The sequence below is a fragment of the Larimichthys crocea genome, chromosome X (assembly GCF_000972845.2).
Source record: "Larimichthys crocea isolate SSNF chromosome X, L_crocea_2.0, whole genome shotgun sequence".
NCBI lineage: Eukaryota > Metazoa > Chordata > Actinopteri > Sciaenidae > Larimichthys > Larimichthys crocea.
Genome location: NC_040020.1, coordinates 16,619,280 through 16,640,353, shown reverse-complemented (window position 1 = coordinate 16,640,353; position 21,074 = coordinate 16,619,280). Strand labels below are relative to the sequence as shown.

At 41.4% G+C, this 21,074-nt stretch overlaps 1 protein-coding gene across 1 annotated transcript in view; it reads left to right on the top strand.

Annotated features, from left to right (window-relative positions):
* pappa2 (pappalysin 2) overlaps positions 1 to 21,074 on the top strand; it is a 69,598-nt gene that overhangs the window by 20,450 nt on the left and 28,074 nt on the right. The window contains exons 9-20 of the mRNA XM_019268838.2: positions 434 to 567; positions 2,989 to 3,171; positions 4,070 to 4,373; positions 8,486 to 8,614; positions 8,747 to 8,832; positions 13,877 to 14,073; positions 15,298 to 15,411; positions 17,396 to 17,531; positions 17,616 to 17,790; positions 19,034 to 19,099; positions 19,187 to 19,283; positions 20,006 to 20,183. Of these exons, the coding sequence (XP_019124383.1) occupies positions 434 to 567; positions 2,989 to 3,171; positions 4,070 to 4,373; positions 8,486 to 8,614; positions 8,747 to 8,832; positions 13,877 to 14,073; positions 15,298 to 15,411; positions 17,396 to 17,531; positions 17,616 to 17,790; positions 19,034 to 19,099; positions 19,187 to 19,283; positions 20,006 to 20,183 (1,799 nt within the window). The remainder of the gene's footprint in view (positions 1 to 433; positions 568 to 2,988; positions 3,172 to 4,069; positions 4,374 to 8,485; positions 8,615 to 8,746; positions 8,833 to 13,876; positions 14,074 to 15,297; positions 15,412 to 17,395; positions 17,532 to 17,615; positions 17,791 to 19,033; positions 19,100 to 19,186; positions 19,284 to 20,005; positions 20,184 to 21,074) is intronic.

The following is a 21,074-nucleotide window of genomic DNA, read 5'->3' as shown; positions in this document are numbered from 1 at the left end:
CAGCATACATTAAACACTCACATGAAGTCGGTGTCGGCTGCAACCATCACATGTCACGTTCCCAAGTCAACAGACATGCTGTTTTCTGAACAACACAAGCCAAAGTAAGCCTGAGCCTCATGGTGCATTCAGTAACTTCTCTTCAACCGTTGTAGTATAAAGTATAAATAGCTATAGCTAAATACCTCTATAGCAATATAGACTGTGGCGTATCATTTCACTGACAACTAGGAAGCAGTGTAATGGCCAAATAACATGCAACGTCTGGTGATTAAAATCATATTCAAGCTACTAACAAGAGCAGTCAGTGGACTTAATGTCCTGGTAATAGCTTTCAGTGTCTTTCTAACTGGTGCTGTTTTTGTTTTGTATTTAGCATGATGACCACCTGAACGCACAAAAGAGGCTATTTGTGATCTTTCTGTCTCCCCAGCTCTTCAGTCCAGATGTCTGCGATCAGCTGTGGAGACTGCGAGAGAGATGGCGTTTTCCACCAGTACGCCTACGAGGCGTCGTCCCCTCGCATCTGTGACACGTCAGGCTACTGGACACCCGAGGAGGCAGTCGGTCAGTCAAAGCAGTCTCTGTGTTTGTGCATTGACGTGTCTAAAAGAAGGAGAAATACTATAGTAGTACATCGTGTCTGGAGGTGAGGCAGGATGAATGAAGTTTGGGTGCTCAAACAAACCACCAGTAATATCACCCACCTGTAAGTCAAAGCAGCCTTAATTCTGCATAACTGTAAGCCTTAATGTAATTTGAACAGGTGAGTTCCATAAAAATTCACCCTCTGTCTACAGAGACCAAAACTGTTCTTGTACCAGGTTGTAAATATGTTTATTTCCGCTGTGAAGTTGGACATTTTAACATGGGTGCTTATGGAGACTGACTCACTTCTGGAGCCAGCCTCGTGGACGTTTGTGGAACTGCAGTTTTTGGCACTTAGGCATTGGCTTCACTTCACCACCATGGAGGTTGCTGGTTGGTGAATACTAATGCATCTATATAATGTGAGGATTTATAATGTTTATTTTTCTTGTCAACAAAAAACAGAAAAGTGTTTGGAAATAGTAGCCGTTGTTGCAACACACACACATACACACACAAACAAACAAACACACAACCTCCTTTAATTCAGTGTGAATATAAACAGAAGTGAGCTGCATGCAAAGATGGTGTTTGGTTGTAATAAATTACTCGATCAAACATGGTTATATTTCTACTTTAAATTTATTAAAATAAATAATGGGGGTTAGAATTATTATCTCATCATTGCCTACAGTCAAGTTATTATTATTGACGGAGAAGAATGTGGTGGTTTGAGTTTGCGTCCTTGTTCTGTTTCCAAAGAGCACATCATACACACACACACACACGCACACACGTCTCTTTGCTGTAAATTTCAGGTGCGTGCAAGGCTAATGGCTCCTGGAAGAGGAAAAAGCAGAAAATCATTAAATGATAATTGCCCTCAGCTACAGACCCCTTTCTGTCTCTGTCTTGTTTTAGCCAGAGCGAGAACAAGGATTATTAGGCAAAGTGTCTACTGTGGGTAATGTTTGGCTGCTGTTCAAACATTGAACTTCTGTCATAAACAAAAACAAACAAACAAAAAAAAAATCTCTTGTAGCACTGTGCTTTGAAACATTACACTTCATGTGAGCACATGGCCCTTGTTATTCCAGTCATAATCTCTGCAGAAGCCCGGTTTCCTTTGACATGGCATGTAGGGTGAGGGGGGAAAGCAAGAAAGAAAGAAGAATAAGAGAAGAAAAAAACAAAATACCCTACGAACACAATAACACTTTCCTTCCCTTCCGTGGAAACTCTACCCAAATATGTGGAAATCCTCTGCTGGAATTTATGCTTTGAAAACAAGCGGCGAGGAGGAACAGGGGGGATTACGGCTCCATCTCTTTCGCTGCGGGATCATAATGATGATAAAGAGTCAATTACAGTCTTACTCTAAACAGTGGTATGCGCACAGCTGAGGAGACAGCCAGTCTGCTGGCTTCCCTGGCTTCCTTTTCACTCTTTCCCACTTCTAAAGACAAGATGATGCACGGGGTCACTTTGTCAGCCAGCGGAGATGGGCAACATCGCCTTGAGCGGGGAAAGAGAGAGAGAAGGGAGGGAAATTGGACAAATGCAATGCGGATGTCATGGCCGGCAATACAAAACACAAGTTTAATGGGCAAAACACTGTTGGCTGGAATTGTCCTTTTTGCGCCACAGTCCTGAGGCAAAGGGGAAAACAGCATGTGCTCCTGTTGTGAAGGATTAAATTAGTTTATGTGCTGTATCAAGCCTTAAAGTGGTTTATAATTCAAAAGGAGAACACTTAAACGGGGTGGCCCTGCAGAGAGTAGAGAGAGAAGATGACGGAACTGAGTATCACGTTTCGAAGATGAAGACTTTATTTGCCTTTGTCAGTGTGATTCCACTGTGCTAATTACTAACACTGTAACAATTAGTACTTCGTTTCGTCTGCTGTAATGGACTCACTACTGCGTTTCTAAATGTGAACCATGCTTTAAGTAGGGGGGGCTGACTTGTCACTTTCTTGACTGGAAAATCTTGCTGTCACATTGCTAATGAGAAAGTTTTGCTGGTAAAATAGTGAGAAATGTGTTAAATATATGTGGACATCACATCCCCATGGTATCTTTTATTCATTAACATGTGCTCCATCAAGCTGGCAACATAAGGAAAGCATTATCAGCCACCGCCATCGTATTTAAATATTGATAGATTTTCTAAGATGACATGAGCTTTCTCCAAATGAGCCTCTCTACTTCAAACCAGCGAGAAAGGGCACTAACTAAAAAAAATAAATAAATAAAATGCAGACATTTCTGGCCCAGCACACTTTCTGATCATTGCCACGGCTGAATGAGCATTATGTGTTCCCAGCTTTAGGGTTATGGAATGGATGAAGTAATACATGAATACAAACATGTGTGCCTCTGTGATGTTATTGAACTCCAGGCCCACCTGATGTGGAGCAGCCATGTGATCCCAGTCTCCAGGCCTGGAGTCCAATGCTCAACTTTCCGGACACCAACGTGACGTTGCCGTGTCCTGACTTAGAGGGCTGCACCCTCACTTTGAAGTTTCTCCACCCAGTCGTTCCACATGCTCTCACCCTCTGGGTCACCTACATGTCTTCACGTGAGTGCCGCTCTATGACAACTTTATACAGACAAGCACGATGGTAAATACTGTAAGAACCCCAAAGACTAGAACATTTTAGCATCCGACTTCATTAAGTGGGTAAACTCTGTGTGCATAAAAATATGTGCCTAAATGTGAGACTTGTTATTGATTATTATGTTTAATGAAGGCAGCAGGAGATGTAATGCATTAGTCAGCAGCACTGGAAAGGAACAGTATGCAGTTGTGGTGAAAGGCTGGAGGCTGGAAGTGTAAACAACATGAGGCTTATGAAGCAACGCACAGACAGGAAGTGACGCAGATCCTTTGGATCCAAAAGCCTCTCTTTGAAAACAGCTGATGTAACCAGTGGCCCAAATTTAGTGCAGTTGTAGCCGAATAGGCGGCTGTGTGGACGACATAAACATTCTGTCGAGTTCTCGCTTAGCTAGCAGATTTAAACTGATGGATTTATCCAGCAGGTCTAAATTGTAAACTTTATGATTCTGACAGATCTGAAATATATACAGCAGTCCTGTTTCAGCTAGATGGCTTGAAATCAATAGAAGATTTCAAGCCATTTGATGTGAAACCAGGAGAAAAAACAGTATTCACTGTCTTTAAATCAGAGTTATTATAGGTTTTGCTTTTATTTTTGTTTTTAACTTTGGTTCATTTCAATTTAATTTCAGTTTGTTTCTTGAGTTTCAGCGTTAGTTTGAGTTTTTTCTTTATTATAATTTGGATGTTCAGAATACACACAAAACACATTGTCAATGAGCCTCTGCACCTCATCATACATGTTTTGACATATTTTCTGAATATTTTTATTATAATATTTATTTCTTACAAGTACACTTTATCATTATTGTTATTTTCATCATCGTTAGTTTTCTTTTTTTCTTCCATGTCACAGACAACCCAGCCATAGATAACATAGAGCTGATAACGGACACGGGAAAAATCATCAACCTCGGACCCCAGCACGTCTTCTGTGACATGCCCTTCACTCTGCGCCTCGACACCCACAACGCCGCCATTGCCGCCATAAAACTCTGCACCTTCGATGAGAAGATGGAGATTGATGCCGCCATGTTATCTTCAGGTCCCAGCAGCCCCATGTGCTCCAGCTGTCAGCCTCTGCTGTACAGGATTCAGAGGAAGCCGTCCTTCACCAGCAAACCCCCGTCACCTCAGACCCAGCAGACTTTCACAGACAGGTAGGCACTCGATGTAGTCAAAACTCATTTGCCTTCAATTAAACATACAGGATGTAAAGGTTGGGTTAGGGTCCCACACCCCAAAAAATAACAAAAGACTAGTTTGATGACGTCGTTAGGTAGCGTGGGATCATGGGAGTTGTTGTCTTCATTGTTAAACAACCCCAGAGGAAGTAATTTATTGAACTTTTATGCACATTATGTTTAGTCACGTACGCCGACTACCTTCATCACCCTCTGACATATCCTGGAAGTTATAGGAACTAGAGGCAAGCATGGAAACTCACCATTCCAGGAGGAAAAAATGCAAAACTCAGCAGAATAAATATGACAGGTCCAGTGTTTTTAGACATTTGAATGTTTTAAGTTTTTGTCAGGACTTCCCTAGTCATTTTTTCAATTTTATTTTGCAATGAAAACTAAATTTGTCTGGTTTAGTGTCAGCTCTCTAAGGTCACTTCATACATTGCAATAGTGACCCCAGCTGGAGGAGAAAACCCCAAACACGTGAACTTGGGTCAACACACGGCACTTTGGAAGTGGCATTAATGTTACATCAACCCAGAAAGTTTATTATGTGTTCATAAATCAGGCAAAACTCTGCTATGCAGAAGGCAGCCACAATGTGTAATGGGAATTGACAGGTGTGTTTTTCTGTCCAAACCACCCGAAAATACCCAGAACTCCACCTGAGGCTAGTTCCCGAGTCCGGTTTTCTCTCAGGTGCAAATGAATATTTATAACATGGAGGCTGTGTACTACTAACACTGAGTACACACACACAAACACACACACACACCCTGCCTTGTCTCAGAGGAAAATAAGGCTGCAGTCATTTTGGGCCAACGTGGAGTACAAGTTCCACAGCAGACCTCAGATCTGCTAATCCACAGTTATCTGTCTCTGAAAAGTGTTTGGGTCTGGTTCTGTTTGAAAAGCTCAGAACACAAATCTTTCCAGCATGAGGATGCCGAGCTGTGGCTACTGATCCAAATGTGTTTCAACAAGCATATACTCAATCAAAAACACGCTGAAGTTTGGGGGTTGACTTGAATCAGTTTGTACAGTATCCTGTCTCTGTTCTGTGGGGTGTCCAGATCATTACGGGAATCCAAATGTAAAGCCACAAGCCAGTTTTTTTTATTGTTTTATCTCACTAAGAACCCTCCCTGAAATACCCTAAATCTCCCTCTACTCCACTATAACCTCAACGCTTAAAGCTGATAAGTACCTGCCAGGATATGACAGCCATGTCACATGATTGCTGATCACTTTGGGTCCGATTCCAAAAATTGTGGCATTTCTGAGAAGCTGTTGCTCTTTTATGGAGCAGGGCGGATGTTAGGTGGACACAGCTTCAAAAACAGTTTATTTTTCAGGGAACACGTCTGTTACACAAGCTGTGTCTAAGTGCAAAAAGATGTAAGAACCAGTGGGGATTGAGTTATGTGGGACTGAGGAGGGCAGAGAGGGGTTGATGTGAGGAGAAGAGAGTGTTTGAGAGCAATGAGCTTGGAAAAGAAGGGAGAGGGGTGGGAGAAGAGAGAATGAGGGGAAGACGAGACAAAGGGAATTGTAAAAGATATAGAAAAACATACGGGGAGAGACACAAAAGACAAGTGTGGGAGGAATAGAAATGAAACTTAAAGTGGAAGATACTGTAGGTGAGGAGGGGTGAGACGGGACAGAGGGAGACAGCCCAGCAGAGGTGAAGCAAAGTAAGCAGAGGCATATTGTTTTTTTTTTCTCTCTCTTTTTGAATATGAACCAAATGTGAGCAGCAGAGGCCATAAACACCAGTGACTGCCTGGATCTGGTCCTCAGATGTTTCCTCCTGCTGAACCATAGTTAGCACAGGCCGTGAGAGAGGGGGACCATGGACTGCTCAATTAAGGGATACCAAGTGTAAACCCATCGTGACCTCACCTATTAGCTGCGGAAAAACTTTTTCTAGCCTCAAATTTGCCATTATTGATGTTGCCATCTTGTATTTCTGGAGCCAGAAGTGACCATATTTGGACAAGAGTGTGGAGCCGGTGGGTGACGTACTGTGAGTTGGGCTGTGCTTGACTCAGTTTTCCGACCTAGTCACAAATGTTCTCGTGTCACAGTTGCTAAAATATCTTAATGAAAACATTTGAAATGAGAAATAGTCAATGCAGCAACACAATCCATGTTTGATCAGTGCTGACTAGTTTGACAGTTTGACTCAATTTTGTGAGCCCGGTTTGTTCCACCAGACAAACTCCCTGAGAATGACTTGTCAATCACAAGGCCCTAAAGCATATCCTGCTTTATCATCTATTTTACTCAGGGCCATAATTTACAAAATGAACATCATGCTGTGTGGAAGACTTGAAACTAGAGATTGAGACTATAAACTCATGAGGAAACTGTTTACTGAGGCAATAAATCAAGCAATGGCGCACATTTTCAGACAGACTCACCTGGAAGACATTCATGGTGTTGCACTTGGGTTGTTCACACCCAAATAGTTGTGGAACAAATGAAAAAAACAGAGTTCAAACCCTGGCCCATCACAGCATGAAGTGGGGTGTGAATGTCAGATTGGTTTCGGAAAGTTACAGAAATGGTTGGATGCAGCTTTCCCTCAATCTGATGTCGGAAAGGTGTGGGGGTAGGTTTTTTCCAAAGCTATTGATCACCGACCAAGTGCTTGTTGAATGTTAAACAGTATCATTGGAATCTCTCTGATCTTCTCTGATCATTTTCGTAACTTTCCGAAATCAACAATCACACCCCCTTTACCTTCATTGAGCAGGTGTGTAGAGGAGACAAGGTTTGTCGGATTTCAAGCTCCCTCTTTGCATTCTTTATACAATTATTTCCATCGCTTTCAAATGAGTGTAACACCAGGAATATCTTTGAAGAAGGACTGTCCCAAAGTGTGCGCCATTATGCCCATTTGTAGGTTCTCACGCCTTTTTCTTTGACGGCAAGGTGAAATTTGAGAGGTCTGACCGTAAACACCTTTGCCTTTCGACATGCCTGTGCAAATCTTTGCTTGAACCAGCTCGTTTCAGGCACCCTCCGGCCTTCAAATATTATTTGTGTTGTCTTGTTTTCCCTGGATTACATCTCCATCCTCGATGTTTCTTAACTGTTTTCTATTTACATATGTAACACTGCTGGCATTGAGTGGTTAGTCCTATGAGTCATTTCGTAGTTTACACACATTTTTCTGTGTCAGCGTGGTGATTTAAAGGAGGTTTTCTTACATGCGAGTAGGCGGTTAGCTTGATCTAAAGAGACAAAGATGATATTTGTTAATTAAGTGTGTATGTTTGAGAGAGAATTAGGTATGCGAGGAGGAAACGTCAAATACAACAAAGCAAAAGGGAAAAGATTACCTAAACCTTGCATGAAGTAATGAGAGTCCTCTGAGAACAGAGAGAGGGAGAGAGCGGTTTGAGGATAAATCCAAATATATATACAAAAATTCTTCATTTCCTTCTCTGATCCATAATTAATAAAGGAAATTTGTGGAGTCTAGAGAAACCGGACAGGCCACAGATAGAGTGATTGGTTAACTTTCAGGCTTTGCCAGGCGGATACAGAAGCAGTGGATCTGTGCTGGGAAAACAGGGAGGAGGCTCTTTTTATAGACACGGCACACCAAAACAGATCAATAGTACCGACAAGGGAGCCGAGGTATGGTTACACACACTTCCTGCCATGGAGGCCTTAAGGTCATTGGATACTACAAGGTTACAGATAGAAGCAACTGTGAGTGCAAGTTCTACTTTTGTTCCTGCAATCCCATGAGCCACTGTTTGCAGAATGCATCAGGATTTATGCAGAACTGATTTACCACAAATATAATGCTTCCTTCCCACAATGCACAAAGTAGACGCAGGTCATGATGTGCTATAGGCTGGCACCAGAAACCACGGTACCTCTTTCTTATTTTGTCAAGTAATGAATGAGTCATTAGTATCGATCAACAAGCCTGTAAATATTATATGATCCGTTTGTACCACACAGAGCAGTAAAAAACAAACTTTGAACTTCTATTTAATAATTTTATTATGCCAAAATAAATTTACAATTTTGAGCAATCACGAACCCATTTTCCCTCCTCTCCTCTCCAGCTATGTAAAGCAGGGAGTCAAGTACCAGTACATGATCCAGGTGGAGGCAGATGGTGTCCTCAGCGATTTCTCCCCACCTCTCCTCTACACTAATGGGCAGCCTTACTGTGGAGATGGCTTCATACAAGGGTCTGTGCACTGAAGATGATGAAGATGGGCACTAATTACACACTGAAAATGTCAATATCATGTGAAATGGAAGTGATGATGGTGATAATGATGATGATGGTGGTGGTGATGGTGGTGGTTCTCTCTCCGTAGGTCAGAAGAGTGTGACGACAATAATCTGTTGGATGGTGATGGCTGCTCTAAAAAATGCCACAAGGAGATGGGCTTCAACTGTAAGGGTGAGTAAGTCCTGTTCACTCCAGCGAGGGTTAACACACACACACACACACACACACACACACACACACACACACACACACACACACACACGGTTTAAAGCATGTTGAGCAGTGGGGTTTCTTTCAAAGCAATGGCAACACCATATAAAGTTTTAGTGTAAAAGAGCAGTCACTAAATAGGCAGAAATCTCTCATTTGTGCATGCAGCAGTATTAAGAAAAAAACATCCAAGCCAATCAAATTTAATTTACACGACATAAAAGCTTCTGGCTTGAGCTGATTCCACAAACCATTAATGTAGCATCACCGCAACATAAGAGAAAACAGATGAGCAGAAGGGTAGAAAGTAAGTTTTTGGTTTGCTAAGTCACAAGTCTTGTTTGGAAATCTAAAGCATCTTGACATTAGGTTGGCAGGGAAACGCCAGAAAAACACTTTTTCAGCACTAAAGTACACTGTTCAGTCTTAAAACACATGTCAGTCATGTTTTCTTTATTAAATACGTTTTGGCCTTTAAAAGATTTCAAGCAATTGATGCAGGCCAGGGCATATTGATAAATGAAGTTTATTGATTTTTATCAAAGATCATGTTGTGGTTTTTGGATTGAACACTTGCAAAAATCAACTCACAATAACAAGTTATTCTTTAGACACCGTTGCCATTTTTCATTTTGTCTGATGTGATTTATCTAAAGTAAGTAATACGTTTTTTATGATCAAATCACATGTGCAGAAACAGTCAGCCAGAGATCATAATCAGCCGTAAAAGCTTCCGCGTCTGACAACTGTTGACCCTGTAGTTCGGTGATTGGAGGCCACCTTGTAGATCTGACCGCCAGAATCAAATCATGCAGAGGACAGCTCGAGGGATTATTTCTCATCCTTTGTTTTTTTTGTTTTTTACCCATCATGAAGCTTAGAATTAGGAAAGAGCAACTGTGGTTAGGGTTTTAGGCCAGGTTAACGTTTGGTGAGGTTCAGACAAGAATGCATGATTTGTTTCTTAGAATCAACAAGCAGAGATTTTTTTTCGGTAAGATGAGAAACATTCAGAAACTGTTCAGTTTGTGTCTCACGAGTCATATGGCTGCCAGAAAAACAGCTTGGTGGGGGTTCAAGTTTTAGTTACCAAAACGAGATACACCTGTTAAAGGTCCAGTGTGTCCAATTTAGTGGGCTCCATTTACAGAACATAATATGCATAAATATGTTTTCATTAGTGTATAATCACCTAAAAATAAGAATCATTATGCTTTTGTTACCTTAAAATAAGCTTTATATGTGTGGATCCGAGTCCACCATGTTGTTTACAGTAGCCCAGAATGGACAAACTGTCCCTAGATAAAGATATTTAAAGGTGCAGTGTGTAAGATTTGGGGAGTTGATTTTCAGAATAAGGCAAACATGGAATCTAACAAAAATAATAATAAATAATAAAAATAATAAAAAGTTTTCATGCATGTATAATCACCTTAAACTAAGAATCCTTTGGTCTTTGTTACTCAAAAATTCTCCTTTTGTATCTACAGTTGGAGCAGGTCCTCTTTCATGGAAGCCGCCATATTGAAACACCATGTTGCTACACTCTAAACAGGGTCCATAAAGTATTATTTCCCCTTTACACTAGGAATGTGAGGGTGATGTGAGGAGATTGCAATGCAGCGATTAGTCAACTAGATGAAACTAAATTCTAGAAACTGGACCTTTAATGTAATTTCTAAAATGCTTCTGGCTTGAACTTAAACCACTGAAACATTTGAAACCACTAACGTAGCATCGCCGCAACATAGGAGATTTGCCTTCACACCTTGAAGATGGTAAGGTGAGGGGGTTGCAGTTAGCGACCACACCCTAAATGACACTAAATCCTACACACTGATCCTTTACGACTCTTTAATGTTGAAACCTCCAGGTTCAGCATAAAGTGTCATTTGCATTAGTGTTAATGTTGGATAGAGCCAATGTAGGGTTCTCTGTATTAGTGGTGATTGTTCACTTTTTCATTATGTGTAGAAAACAACCATAACTGCCTTTTACTGCCTGCCGAATATATATATATATATATATATAAAAAAGAAAAAAATCCTTTTGATATGAATCCCATATACAGTTTTCAGCCATGAGAGCGGGGCCAAACTTTGCTCCATTAACTCTGGGCCAGGTGGTTAAAAAAGCAGTAAAAAGTACCAAAAAACAAGAAGCATAACATGGCAAAAGACAAACAAAAAGCCACAGAGAGTGCCCCCATCGTTTGTGACTCCACCACAGGACAACAATACTTTGTGTCTGCACCCTCGCCCAGTCTGAAGCATGCAGACAGGCCACAACAGAAGCCTCACAACACAACACTGAAGGGAGTTCACCCAAAACACTACATTGAAAGCAGAAGGCTGAAGGACTCAACATGTCAACATGTGTTTTTTTTGTGATCTTGATATTAGGTAAACACATTCAAAGAGCGCAAAGTGGTCGACGGAAGGCAATGAGAACGCAGCCCATCGCGCTGCTCACCACCGCCACACACTGAACACTGTGTTATGTTGTGACACTTATCATTAAAGCCTCACACACATCCAAGGCCTTTCACATCCAACACATCCATGTGTCTCCAAGTCTCTCTGTTTCTCATTCAAAGACTTGGGCCGGATGAGAGTCGGCATTAGCCACAGTGACACGAGAAATCAGCTCCACTGTTGTGGTTAGTGGTGTTCCTCCACATCCTTAAAATTTACCCTCTGTATAACACAATGTTTATCCCAACACTCCTCAACCACCAGAGGCTAACACGAATAACTATGGCTTTTTTAATAACATAAATATTCCATAATATTGCCAAGAGACAAGACAGCGTGTTAGTTAGTTCCTTTTTAGGCCATGTCTTGTTTCTGCTTGCAGCTGGATGGTACATATTCATGTGTGGTAGAAGGGTTTGTCTTATGAGAGCTTGTTACGCGGATAAAATTTCCATCATCCAGTCAATTTATTTGTCAGGGGAAACAAGCAGAGAGCGATCCCTCCTCCTTCTCTACCACCGAGGCTAGTCATTCCGTGACTGAAGCTATTACATCTCTTGTTTTACAATAAAAGACATCATGACTAGGAAGGAAAACAATTTGGCAAAAACAGGTTTTTATAAATTGCAACACTTAAAACCAATTATTCAGTTGTACTTCTTAGTCATAGACAGAATATTTGTTTGGGTTTCCTTGCCACATTCGCTCGACTTAACCCCAGCGATGCAGTGTTGTCTTGCTCCTGCTCAATCCACCGTGGCTCTGCAGTAACTACACAGACTGCTTTTATAGTCATCTCGTCACAGACGAGCCGCGCACAAGCTGCATTTGTTCAGGGGGTGCAGCTTTTTTATAGATTCCACAGATTTTTTTTTTTTAACATTTTTTAACTGGCTGATTAAATAAAGGTTAAATTGCACAATATGATTACGGCATGCAGACCTTAAATAAAAAACAGATGGCCTTAATAGTTAAGTCAAAGACTGTCAAGTAGTCCTCTTTTGTGAGGCTTGATAAATACACAGACTTGGAATTGAGAAGACTTAATCATTTTCACAGGTGTTGTCAAAGCAGGGGTGGGGTGCTTGGTGAGTTCACTTAGTGCAGCGTTGCCAAATGAACTCGGTATGACAATATGCCATTGAATTGTCGAGGCTTAATTTGCCTTTTATCAGAAACACGTTTCCGTCGGCTAATTGAAGCCAATTGTGCGGCGCTGACTCTCTGACACGGCTCTGTCTGTCTAACTTCTGCAGCTGTCCAGATGTTAATGAGGCCAAACGTCTGAAGTGTCTGATGGTTTCCACCCGGTTTATGAGTATATGCTGCATTACAAGCTGTTGTTCAGCTCATGCTTTGTGAAAACTAATTCTTTGACCTTGGATACAGTAGTTTGACAAAAACAAACAAGCAAACAACAGAAAGACCTCTGCGACTTCATCCACGATTGAAGACCATGAGATGTGGTTGAAACCTTTAGTTGAGTATTTCTTGTCATACACACCTTTGTCCATCAAGACCCTAAGAAGCTGGGTTAGGCTTAGGGTTCAGTTTATTGATTATCACGTTGACTCTCCAACTCACACAGTTTGTGGTAGAGAGCCGGCGGCAGTGCATGGGCCATCGCAATCAAAAAGATTGGGTTTAAAAAAAGAGAGGGGTTAGGTTTAGGCAAGAAGCCAGAGTGGTTAAGGTTGGAATGACTACCTGGGAAGATGTTACGTTTGAGGATTTCCAACGTACAAAATCAGGTATATAGACGAGATGTTAGGATCTGTGGTCAGCCAAAGACTAGGTGGTTAGGGTTGGGGTTAGACTAACTGGTGTAACTGACTAAGAAGACAGCCCTAGTTTGCGGTTGCTTTCCACAGTCAGCTGTACAATAATGACAAAATGCTACATAATGTTGCATGAGATGACGTTCTACCTTGGGCTCTCGTGGACAGGTGTTTTATTTTCCTTTGGCTTTATGATGAATTTTTTTGATAAAAGCTGAGTTTATAAAAAAACAAAATTCTAAATTTATTAGTGGACACAATAATAGGCCAAAGGAATATCTTCTCTGTGTGTTTTTTGTTTTGTGCTGGACTTGGAACAACTGTCGACAGTTCTTTGTAACACATGATGCTGCTGCTGTTGTTTCTTGGTGACTTATAGATACCCATGGACCACTGAGGTGCTTTTGGGATTAGGCTAACTGGCCAAGTCACATATTAAGTTCTCTTTCTGCCTATTAGCCTTATGAAATTGTTGTGATCTTCAATAATTAATTGAAGTCAAAGTTCATTTCTGAGCATAATTTACAGTCTGTTGACAGCACAGAGAGTCAGATATGGTCGAGTTGACGTGGCTAACATTAAAAGTGGCCAACGAAAACACAAAAAAGATTTGCTCAGATTTGGTTCACTGACAAATAGATTTGGATGGGAGTCTAACAGTGGGGGGTGAGCATATACCCTGCCAGATTAAGAAACCAGGCTTTATATTCTTTCATAAATCCTCCTCGCTCATTCTCCTCTCCATCTCCCAAGGTGAACCGAGTCAGTGTTATGTTTTTGACGGTGACGGCGTGTGTGAGGAGTTCGAACGCGGCTCCAGTGTTCAGGACTGCGGTTACTTCACACCTTTGGGCTACATAGACCAGTGGGCGTCCACTGCCACTGCTTCTCATCATGATCCCAACCACTGTCCCGCCCATGCTGCCACCGGGGAGCCGTCAATTACCAAGGTATGAAGTATGAACCACAGGGCCCTGTAATGTAAAGGGTTAACAGCTGGCTAATCCACGCCTATACTATTGTCTGGATTGACAGTTTGGTTGAAAATAACAAAAACACAACTTCTAGTGGAGAGCACATACAGGAAATCAATCAACCCATGTCAAATCCAATATGGATGACCATTTCTTCTTCACTTACTGAGTGGAGCAGCAGTGTTTTCGGTGCTGCCACTGGTGGCCGGAAGCTTTATTACAAAGATGTATGCTTTCAGGTGATTATTTTTGCTGGCCTCTGCTGATCCAAACAACAGTTTTATGTGAGAGGTCCCACTCACACAGATCTTCCTTAAATAATAAACACAAGCAGGAACTTTTTTCTTTTCTTTTGTCTACCTTGAATTTTCTCTGTCTCTCTCTCTCAAAAAGGAAGTTAGAGTTAAAATAAGAATCAACTGTAATATCAAAGGATCAAAGGTTATAAAAACTCTTCAGGTCACAGTGACACAGCCAAGCAAGCTAGAAAAAGTGCTTTGCACAGGAACTCTGAATGCTGCATAGCTCTCCCTGTTTTATTTTGAAACTAAATCAATCATTTCCAAGCTCCGACATCTCCCATAAAATCTCTGCTATCACATGAAGTCCCTCAGGCCCATCATTGCTTTTCAATTAACTGACAGTTTTAGAAACATTCTCTGATCTGCCTCTATGCATTCAGTCACGTACAACTGAAGTACTAGCAAAAAAAAAAGAAGAAAAAAAAGATGCAGAGTTAAGTCAGTTCTGCAGAGCTGGGCAAAGAACATGATTTAAGCCTCTTTTATCATGGGAGGAGAGCTGGTGTCAGACACACTGGTTCCAGCATCTCGGAACTGGCAAACCTCCTGGGATTTTTCACGCCATGGCATGTATGTGGAAAGGTGCAATAAACAAAACAAATCAAAGTGTCATGAGTAAAAGTCAGCATGGCCTGTCAAAAGGCTTCACTGCCAGAGAGTCTGTCTAATAGAACTCATGAAGTTAACACAATAAAATCAAGTTCTGTGAACCTTTGGTCATTCCACCATAAAGTGGAATAAATGACGATCCAGTGGGATTAACAGTTGGTACAGGGAAGTATCTGTCACATTAAAAGGTCAGCTAAGGTTGTGGATAATAAAACGCATAATAAATTACTAATATTATGCATTAAAGCATGATTACTTCTCATTATTTATTGTGTATTTGACTTTGAAGCTCTGCAGGTACCAGCACCTGGAAGTGAGTGAGAAACTGCCCACCGACGCCTGGTTCCCGTGTACCGCGCAGACCGACACAAACAATGACCTCGAACATTCATTCTGGCTGAAGGTACTCATGTGTGTGTGTGTGTGTGTGCGCACATATTGTATGTGTTTTCCCCTCTGCTGAATGACTGTGGGTGGCTACTCTGTCTTCAACAGCTTCTAGCTCTTTCCAATACTTAAAAAAAAAAAAGGGTTGAAGGGCCTCTCGCACAGACTGTTGGCTCCACACACACACACACACACACACACACACACACACACACACACACACACACACACATTCCTAACTTTCTAACAATTGCATGATTCATACAATACATTTGTTACCATAATTACTCATTTTCCAGGTCAGCTGTGAATTATGGGTACTAATGATCTGTACATGATTAGCAAATCAAGACATGGACTTTAATTCTTTATTTTTTTTACCCAGTGCATACTAATCAGAATCACCCATAAAATGATCATTACCAGTTTACTAATAGTTGAAGACCAAGTGTTGTATAATTAACTCATCATTCATAATTAAATACTTAATAGGTTCACAAGTTATTCAAATACTGGCATGTGGAAAAAGAATAATAATTTTGTAATCATAAATAGATCTCTTAGTTCATCGTGAGTACATAATTCATCATGATAATTTATTATGGCTCCAGAAAGTGCAAAGCAACAAAGACAATAACCTCCTAAAAATGAAGACATATCATGAGCTAATTGTTTATTTGTGATGAACACTTTAGAGTTGTTGACGGACCGGTCGCTCCTGCAGGTGAAATAATTTACATGACTGCTTATCTCTGCATGCCTGACGTTCTTCTAGCCAGCAGTGCTTTACAAAGATGTCCTGGTTTGTGTACTGCACTGCATTTGGACCTGGCTTTCCATTCCAGACCCGTGTCTGGTTCTCATATTTAGTAGTTTCGTATTATTTAATCTTTCCACAGCCACAGTTCCCACAATCAGCTCTGCGGGTCCAGACTAAGCGTAGGCTAGCTGTTGATTTGACTGATAGCTTCACAACCTTGTCCGTCATGCTCTGGATTATAGGATCCTTTACAGTTATGAGCCTGCCTCTTTTCCTTCCTTTACACATGCTCATTTTCTCTTTCTCCCTTTTCTCTTTCTCTCTCATCATTTCCACTTCTTTGTTGAATGAGTCATCTTTCCATCCCCTGCTTCTTTTATGGGTGCCCGCTTTATCAGGCACATCTCTGCAACCTCTCTGGAAGGACGCCTGATCCCCGAAAGACTCTTTCACAGCGTGAAAAGACTCCGCGATAACACCCATATCTGAAACACCTACTTTTCCCTGAAGGGTTCTTTCTGTCTCTGAAAGGATCTTCCTTCGCCTTAAATATCAAGCCTCGCTCTGTCTGAAAAGCGTTCCTCAGCCATCCATCTGTCAGCTCTCTAAAAGATGTCTGTCTCATTTAACTTCTTCATTTGGAAGTGCTTTCTCATTTTCTAAAAAAGGCCTTTAAAAAGTCTTTAAAGTCAAAACTCAAAATCTATCTTTCGAGCATGAAACACTCACAGTCTGGAGGCTTGACAGGTGGCTGTAAAAAGTTAAGAGAGAGAGAGCGAAGGTCAGGGTCAGCTGGGGATCGCAGCAGTTACATGCAGTATAATGCACGAGCACTGGTGCATTGGTTTAGGACATGTTACAGCACTCAGTGCCCACCCTGACATGCCTACAACTGCTGTTTTCTTTTTATTTCTATTTATGTGGAATTCCTTGTTTTTCTAATCTGCAATGCCCAGTTCTTGTCACTACTAACTCCTGGGAAGGACACACTGTCCTCTCATCTAACCAGAGGGAGTAGAGCCGTAGAGCGCCAAGAATCCTTAACTAGCTTCCAAAACATTTCATTGGAGAGTCCAACCAGGCTAGACCAGGAATCTAATCTACACAAGCTGACAGTGCTAGTACAAGACAAAAGGCATTTTAATTCACAGTATAAATCAACAGATTATTCTCACAGCAAACTTTTTCTTGCTGTAGCATGAGATCCATGTTTCTTTCTTTCTTTAAAATAATCCCACAGGTGGGATTTGCCCATCCTGGAGTGGCAGCCTCTGTGATGGTCTACCTGGCTGCAGATGGGTCGTGGTCTGGGGAGCAATGTCGGAGGACAGCCACCATCCTCCTGTCTGATACCACTGGCAAGAACCACTCACTAGGTACTCGTGTTTGGCTGCTTTTTAAAGCAAAGTAAGATGATGCTTAAGGCCAGAACCTAAAAGAACTGATTGAAACCCTTCTAGGAACACATGACCTCTCATGCCATCGGAACCCGTTGGTAGTGAACGTGACCCACGACCTGTCTCAGCCTTTCTTCATCACGGCCTCTGTTATCCTCCTCTTCTCCTCCCCCGCTGTGGCAGTGGGAGGTGTGGCCCTGAGGACATCCTGCCACTTCAGCACCTTCGCCCTGACCGGGTGCGCATCAGAGGGTGGGCTCTCCCACAACTACCTACTTTACACACACACACACACACACACACACACACACACACACACACTTACACAATGTACACATCTCTCAATACTAAACGCAGACCTTGAATGTTCTCATTGACACAAAAGAAACATATAAGTTACATATAAAAAAAACTGTGGTGGGTGTACAGTACATCGGGTGGTATGCAACCTCTACGTGGTGGTATTTGGAGGAATCTCTAAAAAAATTTTTGAAAATGAAATAAATTTAAAAACACACAATACTATCAAAATACTACAACAACAACAACAACAACAATAATAATAATAATAATAATAATAATAATAATAATAATAACTTTATTTATAGAGCATTTTCCTTCTTTATACAGCATATCAAGTCTGACTTATAGACATTAAAAAATAGGTGACCTTGTTCAGCTAGAGATGGAATGTAATTCAACTGAATTTCCTGGAATATTCTGTTTCATTATCAGCCTGATACATAGTCACATACATCCACAACATAGTGCCAACATAGTGAGTGGAGGTACAATGAATGCTTTAAAAACACTGCAATCGCAGCTCTGAACAAGGACATATTAAGAACAGAAGTGTGGATCAGGAGCATCGCTTTTTCCAGTCAACAATAATAATCTTCATATTAAGAATAAACCTACCTCTTGTGTGAACTGTCTGTAGCCGAACAGGGTCGAATGTATTTTTAACATCTAGAAGCAAAAAAATTTTGGAAACAATGTTCAATCTGCTTCAGTAGTCACACATGCTAAAAACTGCTGAGAAGAAATATCCCACTGATGTCACGCTGTCAGACTTGTGATGTAAAAAGAAGAAGAAGGTGCAGAAATATTGTCTTTTTAAATCCCACATGTTCTTCTTTTTTGCTGCCTACATTTACCACAATGCTGCTCTTGTGCTAGTAGTGGCCAATGTCGTGCCCCTAGCTTCATGCAGAGATGAGAATCAGGCTGCAGAGGTCAGCTGAGATCACTTCTCTCTAACTGCGCCTCCAGATTTAGTTTGTTTTCAAACTCGCCTGATGCTGACATCACTTGAGATAACACCAAACTGTTACCATAATAGTTAAATTCTCTAGATGACAGCCTCCCAAAATGTTGAAGTATTCCTTTGGTCACTTTAGACCTTGTGGCTGTTTGCTTTGTCTCTCTCTCATCCCTCTCTTCTTCTCCCTCTCTTTCCCTCCCTCCATCCCCCGCAATAGCTGTTTGCGGCAGCCGTGTCAGATGGACGGCTGCAGCCCTCCACAGTTAGAACACGCCACTGTCAGGTAGGCCCTTTGGAATGAAACACTGACCGATCAGAGAGCTGAAGCAACAAACAAAAGAACTATCTATATATCAGTGTGTCTCTGTAGGTGCACAGGAGGAGGGGAGTCCTCTCGCTGCTCTGTAGAGTGTCACCGTGGTTTCAGCATCACTATCATCAACGGCAAGCCAAACCCACCCCAGCAGGTATACATTTACATATATAATGTCCTTTGAATGTTTGATTATCTTCCAGTGATACAAAAGTATGTTATGCAAGAGAGAGTTTTTAAGAGAGGATTTTGGTTTGGATGTCAGAGGGGGGAGCACTGAGAGAGAGAAAGACAGAGGGTTTTCCTTCCAACAAGTTTTAGAGTAGCACTCCAGTCATTTGTTCCACTATTTGTAACATTTTCTTTTCTTTTCCTCACTCAACATTTGTGGTTGCATTCTCTTTTGCCTCCAGAAACTGGGCTAACTCAATTAAATCCCCTGTGAATGATGAAGGAAACCAAGCAGATTTTATGTCTAATGTGCTCAGTTTCACAGATGACACTGGCTGTCAGAGAAGACAGAATTCAGGCAGGATTTTAGCAATCATGTGGGTAAAGGTATGAGCACAGATCTGTGTATATAGGTATTGTTATCACCAGGGACCTCCCAATACATTATCCGATTGATCCTGGTCTGGGCTAGATATCATTGGCAGTTCAAGTGTGTTTTTTAGCAGTTGATTGACAGCTTCAGTGGTATTCTGCATGATTAGCAAAAGACAGGCCTTGTCTTTTTCAGTATCATCAGACCATAAATGGTTTTAATGATTTTGTTTGTTGAGTTTTTGGTTAGTCCTTTTTTGATTTAAGAATCGTACAAAGTTGCACGTCTGCTCCTACTCCATCTTCTACACGTGATACTCCATCTTCTTCCAGAGAGAAACCCACCTGGAGTGCTTCCATGGTTCATGGGATCGTGTAGTTCGCTGTCAGCCTGTAGACTGTGGCCTGCCTGATCAGTCTCATGTCTACCATGCCATATTCAGTTGCCCCTGGGGAACCACCTTTGGCAAACAGTGCTCATTCACCTGTGGATCACCAGCTATACTACAAGGTATGTCATTGGGTTTGTCCATTCTATTGTATTCTAGTTCCAGTCTAGTCTTTTCTATTGTTTCTATATTCTTTGTTGAATATCAGTGGATCATGAACAAACAAATGATTCATAGCAGCATGTCAGGCTAACTATAAAGACACTCAACCTTTTTGACTTAAAATGATCATTGATTATTATTCATTGACTGTTTCTGATGAGTTTCAGTCAAACGGACTAAAGAGCCTTTCATGTTTTGTAAAACCTCATTTAATGAACAGACTTTTTGAGTTTCTCAAGATTTAAGGTCAACAATGGGGCCAAAACTTCTCAACAAAATAGCTCTTGTTGGCGGCTGTCGCTTAGGAGGTAGAGCGGGTTTTCTACTAATCAGATTGGCGATTCAGTCCCCCCCTCCAGTCTGTGTGTCAAAGTGTCCTTGGACAAGATACTGAAACCCAAATTGCTCCTGAAGGCTGTGCCATCGGTGTGTGAATGGGTGAATGCGACATCTAATTTAAGGTGGTTTAAGTGGTCGGAAGACAGTTAACTACAGTGAATTTACCTTTCAACTGATAATTAGTTCTCCGGAGCTATTAAGTGTAAACCCACTGGGACTTCATCTATCGGTTTGTGGACAGCAATTTTGAAATAGCGATTTGGCATTATGGATGTTGCCATCTTGTTTTTTAGGAGTGAGAAGTGACTATATTTGAACGAGAGCGTTAAGCTGGTGGGTGCGAGTTGGTCTGAGGAAACTGCTTACAGAGGTCATAGATCAAGAGAAAAGTAGGCTCAGTTCTACATTAGACTCAATACTATCAGACACTTCACAGACCCTGAAGCTCTGTCCAATAATTGTAAACTGTGGGTGGTTACGATTCACCTTCTGACAGTTACAGCTCAGTGTAG